At 38.8% G+C, this 27,209-nt stretch overlaps 3 protein-coding genes, 1 non-coding gene and 3 pseudogenes across 5 annotated transcripts in view; 2 read left to right on the plus strand and 5 right to left on the minus strand.

Moving 5' to 3' along the window:
- Nucleotides 1-11,128, minus strand: part of LOC111334699 (esterase OVCA2) — a 42,291-nt gene extending 31,163 nt beyond the window's left edge. The window contains exon 1 of the mRNA XM_088730504.1: nt 11,014-11,128. Within this exon, the coding sequence (XP_088586630.1) occupies nt 11,014-11,031 (18 nt within the window). The 5' untranslated portion in view covers nt 11,032-11,128. The remainder of the gene's footprint in view (nt 1-11,013) is intronic.
- On the minus strand, nt 4,740-6,252 carry LOC148725379 (uncharacterized; annotated as a pseudogene).
- The window catches only part of LOC148725380 (uncharacterized), a 55,343-nt pseudogene continuing 35,045 nt past the window's right edge, over nt 6,912-27,209 (minus strand). Inside the window, exons 3-4 of the transcript XR_015990690.1 lie at nt 7,864-8,001; nt 6,912-7,509 (exon numbers count right to left, since the gene is read on the minus strand). The product of XR_015990690.1 is annotated as an uncharacterized LOC148725380 (transcript). The remainder of the gene's footprint in view (nt 7,510-7,863; nt 8,002-27,209) is intronic.
- LOC111334696 (uncharacterized) lies at nt 10,271-10,887 on the minus strand. Its single transcript, XR_015990692.1, has 3 exons — nt 10,618-10,887; nt 10,462-10,535; nt 10,271-10,334 (listed from the first exon to the last, which is right to left on the minus strand). It is a non-coding gene; the product is annotated as an uncharacterized LOC111334696 (transcript).
- LOC111334695 (uncharacterized) lies at nt 11,092-11,908 on the plus strand. The gene has a single exon (XM_022940512.2). It carries the CDS (start codon nt 11,092-11,094, stop codon nt 11,830-11,832), a length of 741 nt encoding a protein of 246 aa, XP_022796247.2. The 3' UTR covers nt 11,833-11,908.
- The window catches only part of LOC111334703 (ephrin type-B receptor 1-B), a 31,732-nt gene continuing 19,462 nt past the window's right edge, over nt 14,940-27,209 (plus strand). Inside the window, exons 1-4 of the mRNA XM_022940521.2 lie at nt 14,940-15,218; nt 16,756-16,844; nt 18,552-18,619; nt 25,538-26,177. Of these exons, the coding sequence (XP_022796256.2) occupies nt 16,778-16,844; nt 18,552-18,619; nt 25,538-26,177 (775 nt within the window). The 5' untranslated portion in view covers nt 14,940-15,218; nt 16,756-16,777. The remainder of the gene's footprint in view (nt 15,219-16,755; nt 16,845-18,551; nt 18,620-25,537; nt 26,178-27,209) is intronic.
- Nucleotides 18,810-19,572, minus strand: LOC148725381 (uncharacterized; annotated as a pseudogene).

The raw sequence follows: 27,209 nt of genomic DNA on the forward strand, positions 1-27,209 counted from the left end.
TTGGTTGCGGCGCGTTTTCTCGGGTTTGGTTATTTTTGTGTGTGTGTTAGAGGGCACCCACCTTTGTAGCGCGGTATCGTCACATCATCACAATCAATGGCTCCATCGGTTTCTCCCTAGCTTATGCTCTAGGTAGCCTGAATAAATTCTGAAAAAGCCACCTATATACATATAAGTTAGTGTAATTTTAAGTAAGTGTAAAACAATGAAACAAAAAAACGTGTGAGCTTGCAGTCCATTTCAATTGTACCAAACACGAGATTTCCGAAATTAATTTTATTGTTATTGAGTAAATTAGCAGCCAAGGGGACGCAGCTCATATTGATAGATTATTACTTACGAGAGAGGCCTACTGGACCGCACCTTTGTGCACTTAGTCCCCATGGACTTAACAAAAGACGCGAATTCAGAACCAAAAATTGCGTCTGCTACAAGACGTAATTAGGACACAATTTACAAAATGCAATTGTGTTCTTCGCAACCAATCGTGGTTATTTCGCCCCTTGCACATTCTTGCCTTTTACTCATTACATAGTTGATAGAAACAATAGGCCGCTCGTTTGATGTTCGCCGGGTCTCCTAATCAGTCCCCTCTATTAACTATGCTCATTATTATATCATTATTTAGGTATTTAGTGCATTACGTAATACGTAATATTACTTATATTTCCTACTTTTAGTATAAATTCAGGTCATTCTATAAACCTACTAGGATTTTTAGTTTTTAATTTGTATGTAAATACGTTCCACCTGAAGAAGGCCGAAGGCCGAAACGTCGCCACATTAAAGCTGGAACAGTTAGAAGTTTGCTTCATGTTTCATGGTTTTACACTTACTTAAAATTTACATTGAAGCACTGTATCCTCCTTGGATCCTTCTACTGGGAGCTCATCGTTTGGTGTACATATTCATTCCCTATTTAGTTTCAGTTTCTGTGACTTGACAGTCTCCCATTTCTGGTTGTTTACTTAATATTATCAGCGGAAGTGCGATTTTTAACCATTGAGGGGTTTAGCCTCGATTGAAAATATAACTGTGATAGTAAGGAAAGTAGATGAATTAATCATTCCACAATCGAAAGTCCGTTTGGAAAAAAAACTTCACTTGTTTCTCGACCGTCAGCCCTGTTTTGCACGATCTTTATGCGAGTAAGCATAGGAGTCAATTTGTGAATCGTAAGAACGGTAAAGGTAAGTATTCACATTCAACAGATGCTAACAATTTGTAATGGATGGACAGTTGCTTTATGATAAACAAGAGCTATGCGGATTTTCTAAGTTTGTTTCCATCATTTAAATCGAATTGGTCTAAGGGAAAAATTTCTCTATATGATATGTAGCCGTTCTTAAGTGCAGTTTAACCATTCAAAACTCTGTTCACTCCCGAGTGCGGGCCGACTTCCTTGTAACATTATAGTCACCAGTTGCGTTGCTCTTCTTAAAGTATCAGAAGTTGGTACCAGAGGACCACAGCTCGGTGCGGAGGAAGCTCGATCCGCACTGAGTGATACACATGCACAGTGTCTGACGCATAAGCGAGCGGTTAAAGAGGCAGCAAATGACCGTCATAAGGTCATTTAGTGACTTTACGATTATTATGGCAAAGTCATGCCTGCTCAAGGCACTTATATTCTGATGGAAACGTTCATGTGCATTGGAAGTCTGGTTCAGAATCAATGAGTCAAGATGACCTTCTTGAGGAGATCCTTGCTGCATAGCTTGAAGAAAAAGAGGATTGACTTACGTTGCGTTTTATTCTCAAACGCTCGACTGCAATTATTTTTTCAAAATTTTCGTCAGTTTCATTTTCGTCATTTTTATTTCCGCTAAATCGCGTGACTTGTGCGCAATCGAGACCATTTCAATTACTGCCTCAGTCAAGACTCTGGGAAGCCATGCAAAATATTAATCCGATTTACATTTATAAATTCTCAAAGACTTTGATAAAGTACATTAAATGTTATAGATGGGACTGAGAGGCTGGGACATCTGTTGCATGTACCTAAATTTTATTAGAGAAAGTGCAATTTGTAATCAGTTTATCTAAGAAATCTAAAGGCAGTACGGGGGAATTAGCTAAATGAATCATATAATATCAAGAATTCGGTTTTAATTGGAGAAAAGTGCAGTATCTATTCCTTAAATACAACATACAAATCTAAATGATCAAAGAGTAATACCCATCTTTTCCTTTTAAAATATGACAAGCCTGTACTTTTGTTTTTTTCCTCTGTGGCTCAAGGTGCAATCGGACATGCATTACAGCTTAGTTACAATCGTTACCCTCCTGCGTATTTTAATATTATCATCGGCCGATGAAGGTATGAAGTAATGTTGCAATATTTTGTTAGTTGATATTTGCATACAGTTTTATTTTATATAAGTTTTTAAGTCAAAGATGATGTACGAGTCTTGAGCGAGAATGGAAAAGCAAGGAAAATCAACCTTTGGTATTGAGAATTGGTTTCCATCTTACAAAATGGCGATGAATTTTGGGTCATTAAATAAATGTGCATTACGAAATTCGTCGACAAAACAATATCGAACAGACAGGCCGAATCAAGTACAACTTGTTACTTCACATAATCAATTTTTTCATCTCATGAATTGAACCGTTTTTGGATATGAGCTAATTATGGTTGGCATGCAGTTTTTGTAGTGTAAAACACTTTTCATAGGTGCATTATTAACCTGATGAATTTTACTCTCTAAAGGCATTTTAGAAAAGCAGCCAACACCAGGTAAACCCTGGATTTGGATTCCATCGAGGCCAACAACGGAATCTGGTTATGGGGTGAGATCTTATATTTCGACTGTTTTGTAAGCCGTTCCTCCGTAAAAAATTGAGGTGATTAGTTGCATAACAAATATTTGTTTAAAGAATTTTGTTACTGCTTGTCATGAGGTTAAAAGATAGGGTTCCTTAAAAAGTAACTAAGTTTTGAACGCCAGAAATGATAGTTAGACAGATTTCCAGGGCACTTTGCTCGGGCATTTGTAACTTGCAAAGCGTTCTCTGCTCATTGCTTACAGTGCTGATCTGACTTTTAGAGGAAATGAAGATTTAGATAAATAGACAGGAATATAAAATCCTGTTCCTTCATATCGTAAACGTATTAATTTCAAATCCGTTGTCTGCTTTTCCTTTTCGATTTTAAATTCAAAACAAAGTTCTCGGCATCATGCTCTGGCCAATAAAAGTTTTCATTTTCTTTCATATTTTTTTCTCTATCTTCCTTATTTGCAACGAATTGAGTCTATTAACAAAGATTTAGTAATACATAGACAGGTAAAAACGAACGATATAATATCCCGACGTTTCGGCAACTTCATGACATGGCGTCATGAAGTCGCCGAAACGTCGGGATATTATATCGTTCGTCTTTACCTGTCTATGAATTGAGCCTATGAATGAAAATGAATTAACGTCAAGAATTCGCTTATCATCCAAACGTTTACATAAGTAAATCGTTACCAGAGGATCAAATTGACTTTTACTCTAAAAGAATTTGGTAGGATAAAGTGCGATCAACTGGGCAAAATATTAGTGCTCTGGTTAGTCAATAAAGTTTCCAAAGTCCTTCGTACTCGAACATAAATGAGTAGTGGTTAGCTGCCAAATACGATAGTACTTGTAATACCCCTGCACTCCCCCTAAAAAGCAAAAGGACATTCCTCATTCCACCTCCACAGCAATTGTTTGCAACAAATTTTGAATAGTTTAACACATTAAAAATTACTTCTTAGTGAGCAATATTTCAAAGGAAAAAAAGACGCAATCGGTGAAAAACAAATATGAATCATTGAAACTTTCAGCTACAGACGTGTAATTCTAAAACATCCTAGGTTTTTGCTTTTCACTTTAATTTGCGTGCTAAAGAAGTCAAACAGGCTTTAAATCTGGTCATTCGGTTCTTTAAAATACTTTCCTCCGCATTAATGCGGATAAATTTGAATTTTCTGGACTACGCACACAAATGTGAAAGAAAGTTTTTGCTTCTAATCATTCAGTGAATGGTCTGAACCCAAGAGTAAAATTCGACTATGCTCACAGCCGGAACTGCTGCTAAATTAGTTCTATTAAATTGAAATTGGACTCAGTCACTGAAAAATGGCTTTTTAAAGGGGATTGAGCCAGTGAAGCTCATCTTTTAACCACTTCACGATTTAATCATTTAAACTGGTTGTTTCTAATAGTGGACGGAGCAGACATGTTACTCATCGTGTGATGTTTTTCTGGATGCATTTCCACAACCAAACAACTGGCTTAGAACTGATCCCATAGAAGTCCACAGTGGGGTGAAAACAGTCTTTGTTACCATCCAGTACCGAACAAGAAACTGTTCGTCACTTTATACCGAAGGAGGGAATTATTGCACAAATTATTTCCACTTTTACGAACATCAGTCCTGGCATCGAACGGAACCCGACCCTCTCACAAACAACGCTAGTTATGACAAGATTGCGAAAACAGCTCTGTCAGCTCTTGGCATCAGAGTGTCTCAAAAGTTTCGTGTAGGAGTCAAAAGAAAGTACATCGTTTTGGCATTTCACGACCAGGGTTCATGTAGTACCCTTTACTCCGTCACTGTTAGTTATTCAGTACTTCTGCCCAACATTGACTATTAGTAGCTTGGTTCTCCTACCACACACAGTAGCTCGAGCAAACAACTCAAAGCCAGTTGAAGTTGGTTGTGTTACTGATGCCTTCCACAAGCAAGGCGCTCTAAGCCTGGATTGTCAGAGTGATGGGATCTGGAACATCAGTTCACTTAGAGGAAGTTGTATATGCCGGGATGGGATGGAAAATGCAGGAAAATGCGAATGGTCTCTGAAAATTAGTTTAAAGTCTGAGATCATTTGAGAGCGTAGTCTCCGTAATGCACTCCCTTTATCCCCCTTCTTTGAGATTTTTGAAGTAAACCATTGAATGGCATGAAATGGGTCTAGTTGAACAAAGGTATTGTTTCCAAATACAGACTGTAGTTTTTCTCTCCATTGACCAACAATTATCGATGTGGAATTGACCTATGGAACAACCTAATGAAGTAAGTCTGTCTTTGAGTCGATGTAGCATTCTGTTAGGTGCACGAAAACTTGTCCCTTTGCAAAGCTGCCATGACATCACAACTCCAATTTCATTCATAACAATGAATAAACTGTCATATAGTTGAACCCATTTTCCATTGCACCGAAACCCGATGTTTGAAGATACCTTAAAGGTATGGTCTGCACTGAGGAAAGAAGCTTTCATTTCCCTCATTCTTGCACTATACAAATGTTCTCTTTCAAAGTAAGATTGTATGTAGCAAGGACTGAGTACTTTTTCACCAACCTTTCGGCCTAATTGTGGTGAAAACACAGGAAAGTCGACTGCCTTGTTTCTTGTTTCTTGAACATAATACAACTTTCTCAAGCCATATTCGTCAAATAAAGTCTGTTGCCATAAGACCTGTATATCGTATATCTGATATGGTCATTCCTGCTCTGACATCAGATTTCACAAGCTAAAACATTTCTCTGTTCACACCAAATTTGTGGCACAGAACGAATGGCGGAAGAAATTCACCCTTTATTTGAGCGATGACCCCTGAGTCGTGGATGAGAATTTGATGTTTATTTCTACACAGATAAACTCTACTGACCAGAGGCACGTCGTTTCGTAACCCGTATAGATGACGTGGCTGATCGTATGTCCGGCTGCCGTCTTTCCAACGGATTGAATGCAACTGCTCAAACAATCATTGCTCTTCACAAGAGGGACAAAGGAACGTAACGCCAGGAAAGTAAAACTTTGGATCCCAGAACAAAATATCGGGCACAAGAAATGCCTCACACGAGTCGCCGAGCCTGGTCCGAAGATAGACTCCACGAGGAACTGCACAAGTCGGTCCGGTTACTGTGCATATGTTTTCTCTCCGTATCATTGCCTGGATAAAAGCTTGGGTTGCTCTATCGATGTTAACAGCAATACAACCAGACAAAGAAAATAGAGGCAAGACGATGAAAAGCCCGACAATCGCCCTGTGCTTCGCCATGTTTATTTTCTCTCTGAAAGAGAACTGAAAACGAGCTCAATTTTCCATCCCCTCTCTTCCTGTCCCGTCCTGAGATTGCGCACCCCTGTGTGGTAGACAGTAAACTTAGAGTAGGGGGAGCTAGGAAAGTCTGAGCGAGCCACAGTAAAATCTCCAAAACCAGAACCAGCTCAGAGAACCAGAGAACCACGAGAACCGCAAGAACCACGAGAACCACGAGAACCACGAGAACCAGAGAACCACGAGAACCAGAGAACCACGAGAACCAGAGAACCACGAGAACCAGAGAACCACGAGAACCACGAGAACCACGAGAACCAAGAGAACCACGAGAACCAGAGAACCAGAGAACCACGAGAACCAGAGAACCACGAGAACCACGAGAACCACGAGAACCACGAGAACCAGAGAACCACGAGAACCAGAGAACCACGAGAGCCACGAGAACCACGAGAACAAGAGAACCACGAGAACCACGAGAACCACGAGAACCACGAGAACCACGAGAACCACGAGAACCACGAGAACCAGAGAACCACGAGAACCAGAGAACCACGAGAGCCACGAGAACCACGAGAACCACGAGAACCAGAGAACCAAGAGAACCAGAGAACCACGAGAACTAGAGAACCACGAGAGCCACGAGAACCACGAGAACAAGAGAACCACGAGAACCACGAGAACCACGAGAACCAGAGAACCACGAGAACCACGAGATCTACGATTGCCTACAAGACATCTCACTTTTACCGCTATTTGCTTCGCCTTAATGTAGACTCCCGTGCTGGGGTTTCGCACTAACGGCACCTTTCCGCGCACAGCCCCCTATTTCACCATCGGCAGCCGCTTATGACAGAAATTAATGAAACCTCCGTACATAGACTGAGATATTTTTCTCCATTTTATTATCATTGTGAATATGTGACAAACATAAACCGTCGACACCATTGGTAACTGTCGTTTATAACTATCTTTAATGACATGTTTTCTCCTCCTTTTTTAGGAGGAACACCTCTCAGTCTTTTTTCCCTGGGTCAAGGCTAAAGAACGTATAACTTCAATCATAACTTTCGTATTCTAGGGCAGACTCTTTGCAACTTCCCCTCAGACAGCTTAAGATATCTTTGACAGGAACTTTGAAGATAAAGAGAGTTTAAAATAATCAGTCAAACCACGAAAAACAATGCATTGACCTCTCATTCTCACAGGATTGACCTGGAAGTCATAACTAAAATTTTCCGGGAACGCGTCCAACCATGGCGAACGCTAGCTATGCAGACTACAAATTCGAAGTTCTTTTCTTCTTTTCTTTGCTGCATAACACAAAAATTGTTCGAGGACAACACCTGACAGTACCCGGTGTGGCTACATTTTACGGCGAGAACGTAACACTTGTTAAGTCTTCTTAATGAACTGCTCCAGAAACTCTATGTAGACCTTCTTTTGGGGAGCTTGCGTAGGGACGAAATGGCCTGGAAAAAGGTAGAAAAAATGTAGTACATATTTAATGTACGTTAAGACGAAAAAGTTAATAGAGCTCTATTAACTTTGCTCAGTGTCATAATACTTAAGAAGATCTATGCAGGGATAAGTGGAGAGTTGAAAGGAGTTCATAGTTCAAAGATCATACTGTTTTGTAAAGTGATTTCTGTGCCTTGAAACTTAGATGTGGGGTTAGGTGAAGTATTGGTGCCAGAGGCTTGATTAAGATACACAGTTCTTAGCAGGATTTCTTACAAATTGTGAAGTGGACAACAGTACAAATAGACAGGTGCAGGAAAAAAATCACAGTGCCACTTTAAAGTAATGACCAACTGAATACATACCCTTAGGTATGACTCTGTCTGTATCACCAAAAACATGCAGGGTGGGGCGTGTGATGGGTTCTGTGTAGTATAAGCTGTGTCCTGAAGATCTTGACTTGAACGCGGCCACAAGAATGGCAAATTTAAAACTCAAAGAACCTACAACACAATGAACAAGACATTCTGTTGAACTGTAGGTCCTGGACAAGGGCATGGTAATTTATATTTCAGATTACTTTGGACATCATCCAAGAAAAGAGGAACAAAAATGACCAGAGGAATAAGTTGAGCAATTGAGCAGTGATAATAGCAGTTCATAATAGCTATAACAATATCATTCAATTAATTTATATTCATGATAGACCACCTGCGCAGAGTTACATGCATTATATACAAGCAAACGGACATACCTTGTTCACTTAATGCACAGAGAATTGATAGGAAACATGCACCTTGACTAAACCCAAGAACACCTATTTTGTAAATTTAACATACATGCATGGACAGTTAAATAAGAACCTGTAAAAAGTCCCAGCCAGTGAAATATTTTTCATTTATCTTATATTTATTTTTACAAAAAAAGGTTCTCAATCAATCAATCAATACTTTATTTACCCACGTAGTGTCAAGGAGCTCATAGAGCTCGTTCAAAATACGTACGTGCCATGTTCTATCGGGCTGTTGAATCACAATTTACCCCTAGGTGTTTAGATGGAAGATAGTAATAATAATTTTTTTTTAATATAATAATTTTATTACTTATATCGTGCAAATTAACAATAAAATATGATCAAATGCACATCACAACGAGATCTAACTTACATATTCATACGAATAAGACAACACTACCCTCTGGATAAACTGCTGCAATTCCCATGGAATATGTAATTAAACCCATCAAACATGATAGGCAATGTTTAAACCACCTGCTTGTATCAGTTGGATAGTGTTTAATCCCATGGATGGTGATAATCCAATCTTGAAAACAAGTATGTATGGTTGATGGAGAAAAAGATCAAGGTATATTGTTACAAGCATATCACCTTACCATGCTGATGCTTCTAGTGGCAATTAATGGACAATTATTTACTTTATTACATCCATTTTCAAATCACTGGTGGTCCCTGTAATCTGATCGGCTCTAATTGGTGCAATTTATTCACGAATCGCACCATTTTTGCTCTAAATCATATCATTTTATGCTTGACTGAGTTTTTGACACATGACGTCAGTCTTTCTGTTTGCATACAAAATAAGATGTAAAAGCATTTCCGGTTCCACTTTTTATTTAAAAGCCAGCTCAGTACTGCATTCAATAAAATATTTGAATTGACCAAGTCCTGTATTTGGGCGATTTCAAAATGGATGTAATAAAGTGCTAATTGAACCTCGTGTCCTGCAATTTTGGTCTGAAATCATACTTATGATTTCAAATCAAACTCGCGCTATGTGCTTGATCGATTTTGAAATCCAACGTATGCTTTCAGCCCAAATTGCACTCCACTCAGTTCAATTACCATTATAAATAGCAGTTTGTTTTTATTTATGCCCTTTGAACTACACAGACAGGCTTGACAAATTGGTAGTTAACTAATTGAAATTCTCAATTATGAAAATTAAAAGTACTTTCCCTATTTTTCAATACAAAAAAACACTCCTCAAAGTATCTAGCTGGATGGTTCCCCATAAGCACTACTAAATTAAATGCTCCTTAAAGATGAGATTACATACCATCAAATTGCCCCTGAAAAGGAACATGAACAGTAGATGTCAAAACAATGATAACAATAAAATTTAACAACCAAGGAAAAGAAACTGCAAATATATTCTTAAAATATTTTCATTGACATACCAACTCTGTACAAAAGAAATACTGTTGGTTACTGTAAATTTATAAGGCTACTTAGAAGGAAACCATTCAACAAAAACTTATAAATAAACATCCACACTATCCACACTAATCAGAAATTCTTGTGAAAAATCATCTTTGTTTCCTCTTTCTCTTTCTTGCCCACAAGCTTTGATGATTGCTGGAAGAACAGAGACACAGAGAGGGTACTACAACACGATTCATTACCTGGTTTGTGAAGGTTGCCTTGACTAGTTCAATAGATTCATCAAAACCTTTGGAGACATCAGAAGAACTGAGAGGGTCATATGTGTTATCTTCTGCTGAAAACCACCAACCATATTCATCTAATTGAAATGACACAACGAGCTGATCAGTTACATAGCAAATTCCTACGCCTATACAAATCAATCAATCAATCTGTAAATCACCAAATGGTTAATAAACTTTAAAACTAGCCAGTCAATCAAGTGATCAAATAAAAGCAAGGCCAGCCAACCAGCAAGCTACTAGTACTGAATGGCTTACCAGTCTATTTTAGCTACCCTACATGTGTAACTATAATGCTTTCGAATACCTTCATTTGAAGAAGCAACATCACCACTATTTTCTGCTGGAATTTTATTTGGTGCAGTTATGTACACTGTTATAAGGACAAGAAAATAAAACAAAATAAATACCATAATTAAAATACAAAAAAGATTGATATTCGATCGACGGACTGGGAAAACAACACGCCCAAGATAAAAATATATACTAGAATTTCCTACCAAATTCAAGTGGAAGCTTCTTCAGGTTTTTCCTGAATGCACCAAGCTTCTCTTTACACGTCTTAGCACTCTGTCTCCACAAAGAAAATAATAAATGAAAGAATTAGAACAACATTATTGAAAAAGAAAAAGGAGAACGAGTTTACTATTTCTTACCAAGCAGAGAATAATGTCTCCATTGATCGTTAGCGATGAAGACGGGGATCGGAGTGGGCGGGGGTGATTGAAGTAGCTTGGTGACACGCCGTTCTCGCTAGATTTTAAAATTTCTCGGCTGAATTGAAAATTATTTGTAACATTTATCACTTCAGCAAACGCAGCTGAACCTCCAGTCTACCTTCGTCAACCTCCTGCAAACTGATCTCTGACTGCACGGTCAAGTCTCTTTCCTTTAAAGCCTGAAAAATCCATAACAATCTTTTTTTATTTATTTACCTGTAGCCGTGAAGAACTAATATCTAAAGAGAGAAAATATTTTCAAACTGTCAGGCAAGCTATTAAATTGCGTTCTAGAACACATAATAACTCCACAACGACAAGGTTTTTGCTTACCCTCAAGCTTTCCGCCATCTTTGATTTCCGCTGTCCATATCGGCTGGTTACCACTGGCTCAGTTATGACTTAGCAAAAATGGCGGACGAACTAAACAAAACTGCGAACGTACCGGCAAACATAAAATTGTTCGTGTTTGATCTAGCAGGTACAACTGTAGATGACTCGATTGAGGGTGTACCACTTGTGGCTATCGCCATGAAAGAAGCATTTCACAAAAATGGCCACAGCATCGACGTGAGTTTAGTCAATAAATACCGTGGAATGGAGAAGAGAGACGCAATTCAGAGTATCTTAAACGAGGTACACGAGTCAAACGAGTCAACCAACACGAAATCTAACGTCGGTGTCGACCTCTTATTCAAGGATTTCAATTTTTTTCTAAATCAGAATTTATCATCGATTAAAAACGAAATCCCAGGAACAACTGAAGTTTTTCAGAAGTTGAAATCCACAGAAGCGAAGATTGCTGTTGGCAGCGGCTTCCCGCACAGTGTCGTTGAAACTATCACAGATACCTTGAACTGGTCCAGCCTGGTCGATTTTGTCTGTAGCGCAGAGAAAGCGGGTCATGGAAGGCCTCATCCAGCAATGATCCACTCGGCTATAAAATTTTTTGGGATAATGGATCCGCGATCAGTAGTCAAAGTTGGGGACACTAAGGTCGACGTTGAAGAAGGGAAGAACGCTGGTTGTTGGACGATCGCAGTGTTAACTGGGACACAGAGCAGGGAGTTTATTGCAGAGAGTAAACCGGATTTTATCATCAATAGCATTGCTGATTTACCTGATCTATTGTCAGGGACATTCCATATATGATCTCGAACAACTTTGTTGAACAATTCGAATCACCGTGTATTTGAAATTCGGATTAAAACCGAAACGATGCCTCTCGTATTATGCCGTTGTTTGTTACAGTGATCACCCGAGTGAGCCAAAGTTTCGCCTAGTTAGGAATGCCGTTTCTCACACAGAGCTTGTTTAAGCGGATTTTTATCGTTTTACAGCGACAACACATGACATACAAACGTAACAGATGGGGAAGTTAAGCCCTGACTCACTCATAATTCTGTAGAGATACCACCCTTGATTAACTCTCGTGCGATTTTGAGTAAGCTTCCAATTAGTCAAACATTAATCGCTGAGGGTTTGCCTAACCCTAACCCTTACACTAAAACATTGGTGACCATTGATATTTGATGGAAGGCGGCCACCTACATCCAGCCTTTCAAGACAGAGAACTCTAGCAATGTTTTCAAGTACGTGTGTAGGCCAAATAAATAAACTTGCACGTTCACGGCTTGCGTAAAAAATGTAGTGTACGGACTTTTCCTTTACTATCATACTACAATATACCGGCTTCTAGACATAGAATAGCGCTACACCTTCGGGAGATTAATTAGTTGAGCTCGGCTAAGCGAAACAGCAGGCACCAGGGATCTGAGCTATGATATAGTGCCTCTATATCATAGCTACGTACTTAATTCTTGAGTTTTTTTTTTTTAAGTGCCACTGCTGGAGAAAATGCCATTGCCACTTCAAACCGCTAAATGGATAAATAGTGAAAGGGTTAAGGGTTTACATATCCCATTGACCTTTGTTACTCGGCATACTTGCAATACTTAATTCAATAAAGCTAATACAAACAAACCTACATGAATCGCTAATGATGAACACGTGAAAAAAGAAGGTCCAATATAACAAGCTGGGATAACTGAGACAAAAAGAAAACGAAACATCGATTGGATCTTTCATGGCGTACACACTCTACCCCTGCAAGAATATTTTGCTAGGGATACCAACTGCTTGCAGGTTAGTCCCCACAGTAGAGCCTACTCTAAGATAATTCAAATACAAACGCTTCATCCAATAACCAAAACATCCCAGTGAAAATTGGAAACCCTTTATATGAGCTGACCCCGAGAAAACCCTTAGACAATCATGAGATTCAAATGAAACATCAAGAAACTATTGTGTACAAATCCTAAGACAGCAAAATATCTCACAAAAATAGATCTAACGAAAATAATTGAAAAATACCAACTTAGGTTTGCCAAAAAAATTACTTAAATATTTCCATAAATTTAGGCAAACGGAGAGGAAAGTCCAGATCTTTCTGTTTAAATGGATCAGCCGTTTTGGTAAACAGGGTCTTAGATCTTTCCATCAATAGCCCAATGGAGGTAGGAACTGATGAGACCACTCTTCATATAGTTAATCGAGGGGAATGCTCTTCAGTAGAGCTGAGAGCATACCTATCGTGAACCTGAGGATCTTGTAATAATATAGGTTACTAAATTTTGGGTCTCCAAAGTTCTTTCTAATGATCAGTGAAAGGAGCGGTGAAAATTGTTAGTTCTGCTATGTAGAAAAAAAGAAAAGACACAATGATATACTACGTTGGAACAAGAATGACTAGGGATGAAGAGGATAGATAGATAGATGGATAGATTTAGATAGATAGATAGGTAGAGAGAGGACTGAGACAGATTTCGAAAGAGGAAGAATAAAGAAATTTCAAGGCTCCCCGATCGTGACATATATAGCTGCTTTAAGTGCAGTTAAAGGATCTTTATATAACGTCAGACATACCAGTCACTCACGGTTTCCTGTTCTCATTTTCGACGAATTTTTAAGGTAATTTTTCCTCTGGTAAATACTTCTGATGTGTTAACCAATCTTTCAACAAAGGTAACCTGTGGAACTGGCATTTTTTCCTAGAATACTCAAAGCTGACATTTCCTCGAAACCAAGGGCTAAACTTACTCTTTACCTGTTGCGATTCCTTAGCGCGCTTGGCTTACGCGAGTCTTTTGAGACCAGTTAAAATCAACTGCGCTTCTCGTGGAAGACCGCGAGTTGTCGAGCTCAGAATAAACTGAAAAAGGCTAATCCTTGGGCATCCCCAAACTGGCCAACACGTACAAAAACACCCAAATGAAAAAAAAAAAAGACAAATTAAGGTTAAACAAAAAGACAAATATATTAAATAGAAAAGAAAGAAAAACCGAATAAAAGATGTCACCATATTAATAGGATGAATTAAAAGATGTTAAGAACCTTGGCAACCAAGGTAAAATTGCGTGATTCGATAAACAGATCAGATAGTGAGAGTACGTCACTTCAAGATTAAATTAGATGAAACCACGCAGAGGAAACACTTGGAAAAAAGTATTTGAACTGCATTCCAGGATATTGTAGCTGAAAGGGGAAGTGGACTGACAGTAACAAGGAGGCTCGCCTAAGGTTCAATCGGAATAAAGTATCTTTTCCATAGGAGAAGTGTGAAGGGAATTATTGATTGTTGTCAATTATTTCAAAGCAGTTCGTAACCATCTTGGGGAAAATTTATGGAGGAGATTTGTTTATCGGTGGTTTGGTTTTATGGCCTTTATTGCTGTCAGTGATGTCTATATCATTTGATATTAGTTCCCGATAATTTATACGGACCTCCTGCTCCTCAAAGTGCATCATGAACACAACGTGCCGTTTTCAAACCATGTAATAAGAAATTCATAGATTTTTTGCGAAGAAAAATGTTTCCTCAAGCCCCAGGTCATCTTTAAATTGAAAAGAGGTAAAATGTTTTCATAAAATATTGACATTCAACTTCTTATCTTTCCTACTTCTTTGAAGCACTTCTTACCTGCAGTCACCTCGAGATAAATACAATTTACAATTATAATAGCTTTGAATTCAGAATTCATTCTTTAGGTTTGACAACTAGACCTGAAAATGTCTTTTGTTGACCGTTGCGTAGGTAGTAATTTTAAAGTGCATTAAGTGTGATGTGATGCAACAGTTTTGAGAAAATGTGAATTATTACCAAATTATGTCACGGTTGAATTGCGAAGTCACCCGAACTGATATTAGTTTCTGAAAACCGCTGAGAAACATTAGTTATCACGAATATTAGCTACAAAGAGCTCATGAACTAAGTTTTCTAGTGAAGACGGCCGAAAAGATAGACCACCAGCGCTTCACCTTGAGTCCCTTTCGTCTATGACATAAACTGCATATATTATTTTAGTCTCGCTTTGGCGAACATTGATGCACATGACCTTTCGCCGACTGTCGTTCTAAACCACCGCGGAAGCTTTAGCTGATACGTCATTTTGTCCTCAACCTGTGATAACGGTAAATTCTTTTCGATCGTTCATCAATCTCCGATCAACTTGGAACAATCAGTTAATTGCTGGCAACTGGTAAGTGTACTTTCTGTTAGAGAACATTGTTATTCTTCAACAACGATAGTTAATTGAGTCAACCAAGAGGCATTATGTTTCATTGTTTACTCGTTTGAAGTTTTATGATCGCTTCTGTAAAAGAACTATGTTCAAACTTAGAATAGCACGATATTTGTCGTTTACAACTGTAATACATATTCTTCGACGTTTTCTAAGTTATAATGAAGAGATTACGGTTCTTCGCAGGGAACAACATCGAACATTTTGAAGTCTCAGAACATTTCCTTGTAAGAAAGTCGATCCGTCTGGTTTAAGATTTCTTAAAAATGTGAAGGCTTCTAGTGGTATTTTGATTACTCCAATAGGAGAGATTTATTTTGCGAGATTTTGTTTGATTTAAGTCGTTTTCTTTACCAGCGAAATTTTGCTTCAGCGAGCTGAGTTGCAGACGGTGAAAGTATGCTTAATTAAGTGAGTCAGTAGGTACAAGTCAAACTAGGTCTCTAATTAATGATAATACAAAGGGGATACGTAATTATGACCTTCCTTCTTTGAAAAAAAAAAGGAAAAAAAAAACAAACAAACAAGAGGAAGCCACGTCATGGCCTTCGCTAGATGAGGAGAAAAAAATGACAAAAAATTATAGACAAGCATATCACTGAATAACTTTTGACGAAGCCCCATGTCAATGTTTTTCCGTCGCGTCACAAGAGGTCATCAAATGACTGTCAAATTGTCATCGCTGCTCTATTCTGAGTGGCCAGTCTTTTCGTATTAAAACCTGAAATTCTTTTGTAATGCCAGCATTGGGCAAGTGACCCACAGCTTTTATTAGCATTTGCCATTATCATTATTTCACTTTTTCCATTTTAATTACCAAGACAAAATGAGAGTGAAATGGAATGTTTTACTGTCTGGTTACAGAGCGTTATTTGAATCAGTACCACCTCAACGTATACACTCCTTTTTTTTTATATTAGCATGTCTAATTTTGGTGTTGAGGCCGAACTTTTTTATTTCTTTCGCGATTTGAGCCTGGAAACATTCTTGACATGTTCTTAAAGTTGTATGGTAATTCATCAATTCGGACGTGACCAGACAAAGTTCTGCTTCAAACCGAGTTTCTCTTCAGTGTACCGTACAATAACTGCATTGTTGATGCTAAGAATGTCCCCAAGTATTTGAGTTAATCGTCCTGCTGGACCACAGTTTTACATTTCTTTTACCTTATACTTCTCGCCGAAATAAGAAATGAATTAGTCATTCTTAACAGACTACTCGTGGGCAAGATCAACACATTTCCTTTCCCCTAAAAAAAAAAACCTTAAATGGCTACCAGTGTGTAAAATCTCAGAGATATGGGCGAATTTTCGCCGCATGGGGGGTAACCTTCTATGAACTAGCTACATGTACAGGAACTGGATCACAGGGGTCGGCTTAACTGTAGGGCCTCCCCCTTTTTCTTTTTAATACCCCATTGCAATTTAGCCAATGGCTGCCTTACCTCTTTTTTATCCCTTCATTAGGCTTAAACAATATTTTGATTGTTTTCTAGTGACAAGCACAGCTCAAGGCACATGGATCACCGAATGCGATCTCTATTCCTTTTATTTCAAGTTGTGGCCTTTTCAAGGACTGATAAAGGTATGAGAACGGAGAAGTCATTAAAACATACGTTAGACTTTCGAGGGCCATTTTCTTTCTTTAAATTTTGTTGTTTTTCCTTCATGTCAAACTAAGCATTTTTTTGGCTGAAGTTTCCAAGAAAAAACTTGGTGAAATATTAAAACACTGGCGAGTTAGTTACAAAAACCTATTTTCGAACTGAATTCGACCGTGGAGATCTTTGCTATTTCTCTGCGTTTAAAATTAGACTGTGGGTGGAGAAAGATAAGAGGAGAAGAGTCCAGTGAAAGTCAAAGAGAAGCCTGGCTGTCAGCACAAAAATTAAAGATATTCGACGCAAACCGACGAAAGAATCTCACCGAAACGGATTAAGTCAGATAAAGGCTCATCTTGAGTTTAATGGGAGCTGAAGGCTGGGGAGAGAAAGAAATTTGCACTAAGGGGTGAGCGACAGAGAAAAATAAAGAAGGGGGTGGGAATAGGGGATTGAGTCTTTTCGCTCCTTCCCGCCCCCTCCCCCTACCGTCGACCCTTACTCCAAATCAAACATGGCCGGTTGAATAAACGATCGCGTGCCTCTTAAAGTTAACTCGTCCTAATAAGACGCCTGCACTGTAGGCTAGATTGACAGAAAAAAGGGGCGCTCTTAACTATTGATTACAGGTGACACCTTGCCTGTATACTTCAGAAGTTCGAAATATTCATTAAGGAAGATACAAGAATTTTACACCCTTATAACAGTGCTTTTTAGGTCTATTTATTTTCCTATTTTAAAATTTTTTTTAGGGTAAGTAGTTCTTATTATCTTTTCAGTAATACTTTTGGTCGCTTCACTCTAAGAGTTAGTGTCTTGTTCAGTTGACTGAATAGCTTTTCTTGATAAATCATGCAATGTGCTAGCTTAATCGGAGGGAAACACTAACCATACTTTGCGAAAAGAAACATGCTTTTGAGCTGTGCAAACGAGCATGCTCTCTGAAACACCGGAAAATACGAGTGACGAAGTTGTGATCGGTCTTCACTTTCAATCTGATTAGTTACGGGGGTGACGTGAGCTTTCTGGATTAATCACTGAGCGAAGTAAAACAAGTGAATATAAAATCAGATCGTTTTAGGAAACTCAGTTGAAAATTGCCCTTACATTTAGGAATCGACTAACTCATTTATCTTACTTGTGGATGATAAGGGGAGATAAACGTAAATATGATTCACTCTTGTTTTTGTTATATAATCAATCGCTATCGTCGTTGTCATCGGTATGGAAGTAGAACTCAGTTTTTCTTGTGAAACCTCTCTTGACTAAAATTTTAGCAAGGGCTTTAAAGATGACCCTGAACTTCAACACACATTCCAATAAACCAAGATCTGATGCAAGCCATTTTAACTTATCGACCATCAGGCCAGAACTGTCCATTTCCAGCTCATTTTGCATAGAGGAATAGCGTAAAAGAATAGTTTTTGGGGCGACTAAAGGAAAGATATAGCACGGTCCATGTGAGCACACTGTGAAGGTTATATACCAGCGTAGACCCTATCACTGTTGCGATATGAGATATCTCCGTACGAAAAGGATTACTGTCTCTTTTTAAAGTTTTTTTTTTTTTTGAACCTCCACATCCTTCCTCGATTACCCGAGAATGCGGAGATCGTTTCTTAGTGAGTGGCTTCTGGTTATGATTAATATTGGTGCACTTTTATTTTGTAACTGCAGTATTTTATTTACAGATGATTTGCAAACAAGGCCGATCGGCAAAGAATGGAAAGATTGGAAAATAACAGGAACACCTACTGGGGTATGGTTTTTTTGCTAATAAATAATATTAAAACCATCTTGAGTGTCGCATTTATCATAAATACTTTGATACTCGTGCGTCTTCCTAGATTAGGTATCTTGCAGAAATGTTGGCTTTAAATGTTATCTTATCAATAAAGATTTAGAAATGCAAAGACTAGCAAAAACTAACGAAAAACCGACCTTTCGGTGTCATCATGACGCCATTGTCAAGGAGAAATAAAAAATGAAGTTTGTGGCAAGGTGTAACACTAAATTAGCATAAATATGTTACGAGCTAATTAAACAAATACTTTTGCGCGAATTGAATCGCTTTGCACGTTCAGAGTGGGTTTTAAGTCTCTGATGAAAAGCATTTCGTTCACCAAACAATCGAACTTGTTACTACACTTTTTCAGAATGCTAAAACGTTTCAGTAGGTCTTTCGGGACTTCGCTGTGCCGTTCGTGGTAGTGTTTATATATTGAAGATGCCTTTCGTTTATGTCCATCCACGCGTGTGTGTAAGTGTCCGCGTGTATAGCCCACATAACCCGCATCACACAGGTCACATTGAAATTGATAAACGACGCGTTGTTGGTTGACAATCTGTGGCTTGATTTCTCGTACTTTAAGATCTTGGCCAACTTTGCGGCTAACAAATACTGGCTGGACAGTTGTCTGCACCTTCATGCTAAGATTCTTGAGCTCTTTCTTAACATAATTTGCTGATTCTTGATCTTTGAAAGGTATGACCACACGAACAATGGATATTGGTTCTTTGGGCGTCTGTGTGGGCTGCGTACCAACAATTCTTGATTGTAAGAAGGTGTTAATGGTAGAATTTACCAGGCGCTATGGGTATTTAAGCCGTGCGAAAACTTTCTTTAGGCGATCACACTCATCAGAGAAATGGGCCCAGGAGGAAGATAATCGGTGTGCGCGATCCAGCATAGTTTTCAGCAAGCTCCGTTTGTAGCGACTGTCTACATGGCTTTGGTAGTGTAATAGTAGGCCCGTGTTTGTTGGTTTCTACTATTACACTACCAAAGCCATGTAGACAATCGCTACAAACGGAGCTTGCTGAAAACTATGCTGGATCGCGCACACCGATTATCTTCCTCCTGGGCCCATTTCTCTGATGAGTGTGATCGCCTAAAGAAAGTTTTCGCACGGCTTAAATACCCAGAGCGCCTGGTAAATTCTACCATTAACACCTTCTTACAATCAAGAATTGTTGGTACGCAGCCCACACAGACGCCCAAAGAACCAATATCCATAAGAAAGAGCTCAAGAATCTTAGCATGAAGGTGCAGACAACTGTCCAGCCAGTATTTGTTAGCCGCAAAGTTGGCCAAGATCTTAAAGTACGAGAAATCAAGCCACAGATTGTCAACCAACAACGCGTCGTTTATCAATTTCAATGTGACCTGTGTGATGCGGGTTATGTGGGCTATACACGCGGACACTTACACACACGCGTGGATGGACATAAACGAAAGGCATCTTCAATATATAAACACTACCACGAACGGCACAGCGAAGTCCCGAAAGACCTACTGAAACGTTTTAGCATTCTGAAAAAGTGTAGTAACAAGTTCGACTGTTTGGTGAACGAAATGCTTTTCATCAGAGACTTAAAACCCACTCTGAACGTGCAAAGCGATTCCATTCGCGCAAAAGTATTTGTTTAATTAGCTCGTAACATATTTATGCTAATTTAGTGTTACACCTTGCCACAAACTTCATTTTTTATTTCTCCTTGACAATGGCGTCATGATGACACCGAAACGTCGGTTTTTATCGTTAGTTTTTGCTAGTCTTTAAATGTTATCAGCGATAAAAAAGCACGACGTTTCGACCTCTCCGAGGTCTTTTTTAAGTGAGTAAAAGTTTTCAAATTTAGCATGAAAATGTAGAAAAAGTTGAAATGGGTAAACATGTGGCGAACGCTGAAATGTGATAAAATATGTAAGAAAGTGCAAAAAATACTTATGAGGTGAAAAAAAAAAGAAAAAAAAAACACAATAGAATACTAATAACAAGAAATACTCCTCTAAACAAATAATTTGGCGCAAATTGAATCGCACTTTTTGTTTGGTGTTGGTTTGAGTTCTTTGATAAAAAAACATATCAAAAATAAGACAGTCAAATTTATTCTGACACTTTCTTAAGATTCTAAAACTTTGTGCGATGTCATCTGGCTCCATATCATGCTGCTCTCTTCGTACAGGCTGTCCTTCTTCCAAAAGCTAGTCTTACGTAGAAGGCTTAACTTTGTTCTATCACAATGAATATCATCGAGGGAAATCCACACAACCGTCGAGAAGGCTTATCGGAAACTAGAACCGAATCTCAACGACAGCGGCGAAAAAGAATAAGCGGCATCAACCCTAAGATCTATTCCGCTTATTACAGCAAACCATAGTTCGATTAACTATGAGCAAACGCAAGAGTCCATGACCACCGAAAGCAATGTTGAGAGCGATAAGTGAGCTCAAGAAGAGAGATGACATTGTTATCACAAAGCCTGCTAAGGGCTCCGGCTCGGTTGTAATAGATAAATCAGACTATCTACGTCTGTTGAAAGAATCATCCATTAATTACGAGACAAAATTCTCGCTAGTAATCCTTGAGAGACCGAAAGCACGAGGAAGACCTCTAAAGTTTTACCATCCATTACTTTAAAAGGAGAAGGAATTGTCCTCGGCTGTGCAAAGGATCCTACCCAAAAAGATCTCTGACTCAGTAGTCAAAGTGGGGTCTGGACTCGCACATCTTTGCGATCTTCCAAAAGCCCACAAGAAGAAGTTAGCCTGCGTCCGATACTAGCAGCCACAGGAACATATAATTATAAACTTACTAAATGGTTGGACGAAAAGCTAAAGCTCCTGTCCGTCAACGAACACACTGTCAGTGACATTTTTGTTTAAGCCGTGAGGAGTGTGAACGTCTTAAAGAGACCTTCTCCCGACTGCGCTATCCATATAACCTTGTGCAGTATACCATCCGCCAATTCATTGAATCAAAAATGTCCGAGTATTCACGTACCCAGGTGTCTGATTAAAGGGAAGCTCCAATCAGAATCGTGTTGCCCTTCAAAGATCAGAAATCTGCGAATGCAATACGTAGACAGCTTGCTGACCTCATTCGGAAGATCAATGCAGATATTAACAGCAACAACAACAACAGCATTTATTTAAACACGATAAAAAAAAAAAAAAACTCGGCGAAAGCTGATGTGGTCGTGTACAAACAATAAAACTAAATTCCTAACTAATTATAAGAAGGCTAATGTAAGATTTCTACATATTTACAACAATAAAAGTTCTACATAGTACATCATTATAATATACGTGTCTTAAAAATACACTTGAGTGACTTTTTGAAAGCGTCAGCGTCTTGAATTGATCTCATTTGATTTTCCAGAGCGTTCCACCGAGTAATTGACTTGTATGAGCCTGATTTCTTGACCATATCGGTCTTAGGTCTCGGTAACTTAAATCTCATTTTCCTCCTGAGGTCGTGACTACTTACATACTTTTAAAAGCGACGGTTCATAGGACATGGTAAAAGATGATAATAAGCCTGATTCGTTAAGATTAGTAATCGTTTCTCATACATAATCTCTAAGGTATTCCATATTACTGTGGCAAGAACCTCCTTGCTTGGAGTACACCAATCCAAGTTAAATATTATTTTCGCCGCTCTAACGTGTATAGATTCTAAGATTGAGAAAAACCCTCGACCACAAGAGCCCCAAACTAACATACCATATGTCACAGACGGCAGAATAGCCTTAAAGTAGAAATCAGTTCTTGTCAGTTTAAGCAGGAAAACAAGGATTTAAGTAAATTCAACTTCTACGTATATGACTTCGCTAATTCCGATACATGATGATCCCATTTAAGAGCATTATCTATCTGAACACCTAGGCATCTTGTAGAAACAACCTCCTCGATAACATACTTACCCATTTTAATAGCTTGTTTTTGCCCAGTAAATTGTCCGCGTCCACCAAGCAATATATATTCCGTCTTGGTGGGATGTGGAGTGAGATAGTTCTCGCAACACCATGTATATAGCCTTGCTAGGACTTCATTCAACTTGGAAGCCACCAGATCAGAGGTCGGAGCCGAGACATAGACGGTGGCATCGTCTGCGTACATGTGAAGCTGTGGGTCACCATCTATTCCCTCAGTGATATTGGGCAGATCATTACAGAAGATGGAAAACAGGATAGGGCCCAGCACCGACCCTTGAGGTACACCAAAAGTAACTGGCATAGCTTGAGATTGACACCCATTAATCGTCGTTACTTGCGTTCTTCCAGAGAGGTAATCCCTTATCCAACACCATAAGTCCCCAGCTACACCAAGACTCTGAAGTTTTTGGAGCAGAATGGAGTGGGGAATAGCGTCAAACGCCTTACGAAAGTCTACAAAAACCACGCCTACAACATGTTTCTTGTCGATCGCTTGTCTCCAGTCATCCGTTATCTTCACTAACAACAGCTCGGTGGAATGACCTTTTTTATACGCCCACTGGTGAGGGTTCCCAAGTCCTTGTTCAGTGACATGCATGGCAATAGTTGACGCCACCATAGACTCCATCAGTTTTCCTGGTACACTTAATAGCGAAATAGGCCTGTAATTTTGCTTAACAGTTTCATCATCACTTTTATAGAGAGCTGAGATGTTTGCAGCCTTCCAAGTAGCCGGTACACTGTTGTAGGTGGCGCTTATTTGAAAAACAGACAACAAAGATGGAATAATTGAGTCACCAGCAAACTTTAAAGGTTTTGGAGCAACTCTGTCGGGCCCAGAGGCTTTATCGGCTCTCAACTTAGCCATCGAACTAACAATAACTCCTGCGATAAATTTATGTTCATAACACAAGTCGCGACGGTAGATACATGAACGTTACTTTGAGTCAAGTTGGCATTCGGCAATTCGTTGGCCAGTTTTTGGCCTGTAGTTGAGAAATGTTCATTTTGTTCAGATCAGATTATGTTCGCTTTGTTCAGATCGGAGGTGACAACTTTTCCATCCGCACTCCTGATCCCTAATATCGGGGTAATCGATTTACCATTTGTCGCATTTTTTACCAGTCTCCAGTAGGATTTACAATCCTTCACTTCATTTAACAATTCCAAGTAGTATTTGTTCTTAGAGAGCCTCACTTCCCTTGTCGCTCTATTCCGCAGCTCCTGATACTCAGCCCACAGATTTGGATCACCCAGGCGTTGTGCCATTTTAAGCATTTTGAAACGTTTATTTATCAAGTGCCGTATTTGCGGTGTTATCCAAGGTACCGAGACGTTCCTAATTTTAACTTCCCTGTAAGGCTCATGCACCTGATAGATATCTTTAAAAGCAGCTTGATCAAATATTTTGAAGGTGCGGGCTCTGACTATCTTTGGAGGCGGCCTTTTTGTTTTGGACCATATTGTAGCAAGAACCAGCTTATGATCTGAGATTCCCAACTCAGTTGTTTTAATAGCTCCCTTAATAATCTCTGGCTTGCTGGTAATAACCAAGTCAATCAGTGTTTGCGTGTCACTTGTAACTCTTGTTGGCTGGTTCCTATCGTTCATTACGCTATAGCTAAATTGCTGGAGTATAATTATCTTGTAATCTTCTACCGGCGTATGATGTAACACCCTTGTAGCTACGAAAATAGTCCGAATTAAAATCGCCGACAAGCACCACATTCTTGTGCCTAAGCCACACTTTCTCCAGACAATCATAAAATCGTCCGTAGAACTGGAAGTCAGAAGGAGGTCGATAGCAATTTCCTAATATCAACGCAGACGAATTATGCATAATTTTGATCCAGATTAATTCAACATCAGGAGGCTCTAGGGATTTGAGCCTTGAATAACAAATATGGCTCGCAATGTAAATCAAGCAGCCACCTCCATCCTGTACCGTTTTCCTGTCCCTTCTAATAATCTTATAGTTATCTACATGTAGTTGCTTGTTGGATATTCTCGTGTCTAAAAAGGTTTCGGTAATTGTTAAAATGTCGAAACGACACACTTTAAGTAATAGCTTGATTTCATCCATCTTATTCCTCAAGCTTCGAACATTCAATTGTGCTATACTGAAATTATTTGAGCCACGGTTGATTTCACTCGCAAAGATATGCCTCGCCATCCAGGATTTAGCTCTACATCACCAGAAAGTAAAAGTATCTGTGTATTAGCCACAAAGTTTGCATAGTACAAAACTCTGCCTGAACTCCAGGAACCCTTGAGTTTACAAAAACCGCCAGAAGCCATATTAGCCCGGTTTACACAAAAAAAAGAAAGATAAAGGATGAAATTAAGGTCAGGGAAGACAAGCCGCCTCTTGTGTGTAAACAGTGCATGGTGTATTCATTTCAGTGTGGCCTGTGCGATGCAGGAGGCTATGTCGGCTACACGTGCCGATACCTTCACCAACGAATTGAGGAACGCAAAGGATTGGCAATCGGAAACTACCTCAGAGAGCAGCATGATATGGAGCCAGACGTCATCGCACAAGTTTTTAGAATCTTAAGAAAGTGTCAGAAAAAATCTGACTGTCTTAATTTTTCAAATGTTTGGTTTTTTTTTTATCAAAGAACTCAAACCAACACTAAACAAAGGTGCGATTCAATTCGCGCCAAATCATTTGTTGAAAATAGTTTTTGTTATTATCATTCCATTGTTTTTTTTTACTTCATAGATATTTTTAGCACTTTCTTACATATGTTATAACATTTTAGCGTTCGCCACATTTTTACCCATTTCAAATTTTCCTACATTTTTATGCTAAATTACAAAACTTTTACTCACTTGAAAAAGACCTCGGAGAGGTCGAAACGTCGTGCTTTTTTATCGCTAGTTTTTGTCTCGAAATCGATCTCTAAGAAATTTCTTATTAAGATGTTGTTACTTTATTATTGTTTCTAAACAGTGGACTCCGTCAAAAGATGCATCTTTGAATGAAAGATACACGTGCTGTAAGATCACTGAGCAACAACCAGATTCCTGGCTGAGAAGTAATCCCATCACAGTCCCAAACAAAGTTCAAAAAGTTGATATTACTCTTCAGTATAGTTTAAGAAACTGCACAGTACTTGGTGGAGATGATTTCTGTAGAGAACATTTCGAATTTTACGTGCATCAGTCCGGCAATTCAACGGTACCTGACCCTTTCAAAAACAATGCCACTTATGAAAGGATTACTGAAATAACTTCGCCGATCCTTGGCATCAATGCCAAAGTCATGAAAACTGTTGCTGTTGAAGTGAAAGGAAAGTACATCGTTCTGGCTTTTCACGACAAGGGCTCTTGCAGCGTCATTTATTCTGTTGTTGTCAATTATTTCTTCTGCCCAGAATATACCGTTGTTAGTGGCTTGGTTTCGTTTCCACGCTCCATGGCTCCAGCAAATAGCTCTGAGCTAGTTGTAGGTAGCTGTGTTACAAATGCCTTATACAATCAAGGTAATCTAACAGTGAACTGCCGAAGCGATGGAGTATGGACCATCAGTTCACTGAAGGGAAGATGTATATGCAGAGAGGACATGGAGAATAGTGGGGGAGAATGCAAAGGTACATCATATGTCGTTCTATTAACTGCATCATGCAGTTGTAGTGGATCGGATCAGGTCGAGCAAACCATTCAGATATTTCTTTTTACAAATTGGTGATCATTTGAAATATGAATAGCTGTAATAAACTCAAATTCCATATTTCTATTTACTCTGAGACTCTTTAGTTGATAGGGCTTTTGTTTGATGAAAAACTCTTATTTACGTTTGAATGAGAAAAAACTCCCAGAATAAAGTGATATTGCATACAGGTTCTCAAGTGGGCAATGTTAATATGAAATGATTAGGCGTGGGGGAATAAAGGTTCCGAAATTTTATCTGATTCAATATTAATTATCCAATATCGCAATCGAGTACTTTTAGTCTTTTGTACCTCTTTATGGACTTTATCTCAGTTTCTGGAGTAGCTAAGGTCGGTGTCTGATTGACGCTGCTGCTAGAGATATGGAATTGACCACCACTTGATAAATAACAGCACTAGGTGACAAAGAGGGATAGCTGCTCACAATGTTGATAATCTGCAGCCGAATTAGCGGAATGAACTGTGGTCGAAAACCATTCAGAAACTTGAGTTTTCTTTTTCGTTTTTTCGTATTCTTGTTCCTCGATAAATTGTTCACTGAATTAGTGTCTGTAAACCATGAAGCCATAATTCTGGACAGGCATTAAAAGTTTCAAACATTCACTTTCAGTTACTTCTCATGACCGCCCCGAAAGACTCACTTGTGAAAAAATTCAATTTTTTTTTTTGATAAATTTCCTCATGGATACTTTTCTTTCGTTTCCTTGACTTTTCTTTCTAAACCTTGCATTATTTCAAAATTGCTTTATCAGAAATTTTTATATACCCAGAAACTCTCCCAGTAACTCCGAGATTCTTTACAAACTGTAATTATATTTTTTTCACAGAAAAACACTCTGACTGACATTCAATCAAAATTGTCGAAGCTCGTTAAATTAGCCCAAGGTTACATGTTCCGACCGTTGTTAATTAAGTAATTGGTTTATTTGTCAAAGTACATTCTTCTGGTAT

The sequence above is a fragment of the Stylophora pistillata genome, chromosome 8 (assembly GCF_964205215.1).
Source record: "Stylophora pistillata chromosome 8, jaStyPist1.2, whole genome shotgun sequence".
In the NCBI taxonomy this organism is placed as follows: domain Eukaryota; kingdom Metazoa; phylum Cnidaria; class Anthozoa; order Scleractinia; family Pocilloporidae; genus Stylophora; species Stylophora pistillata.

Coding starts and splice junctions, on each gene's coding strand:
- LOC111334695 (XM_022940512.2), top strand. CDS start 11,092: ATGGCGGACGAACTAAACAAAACTGCGAACGTACCGGCAAACATAAAA.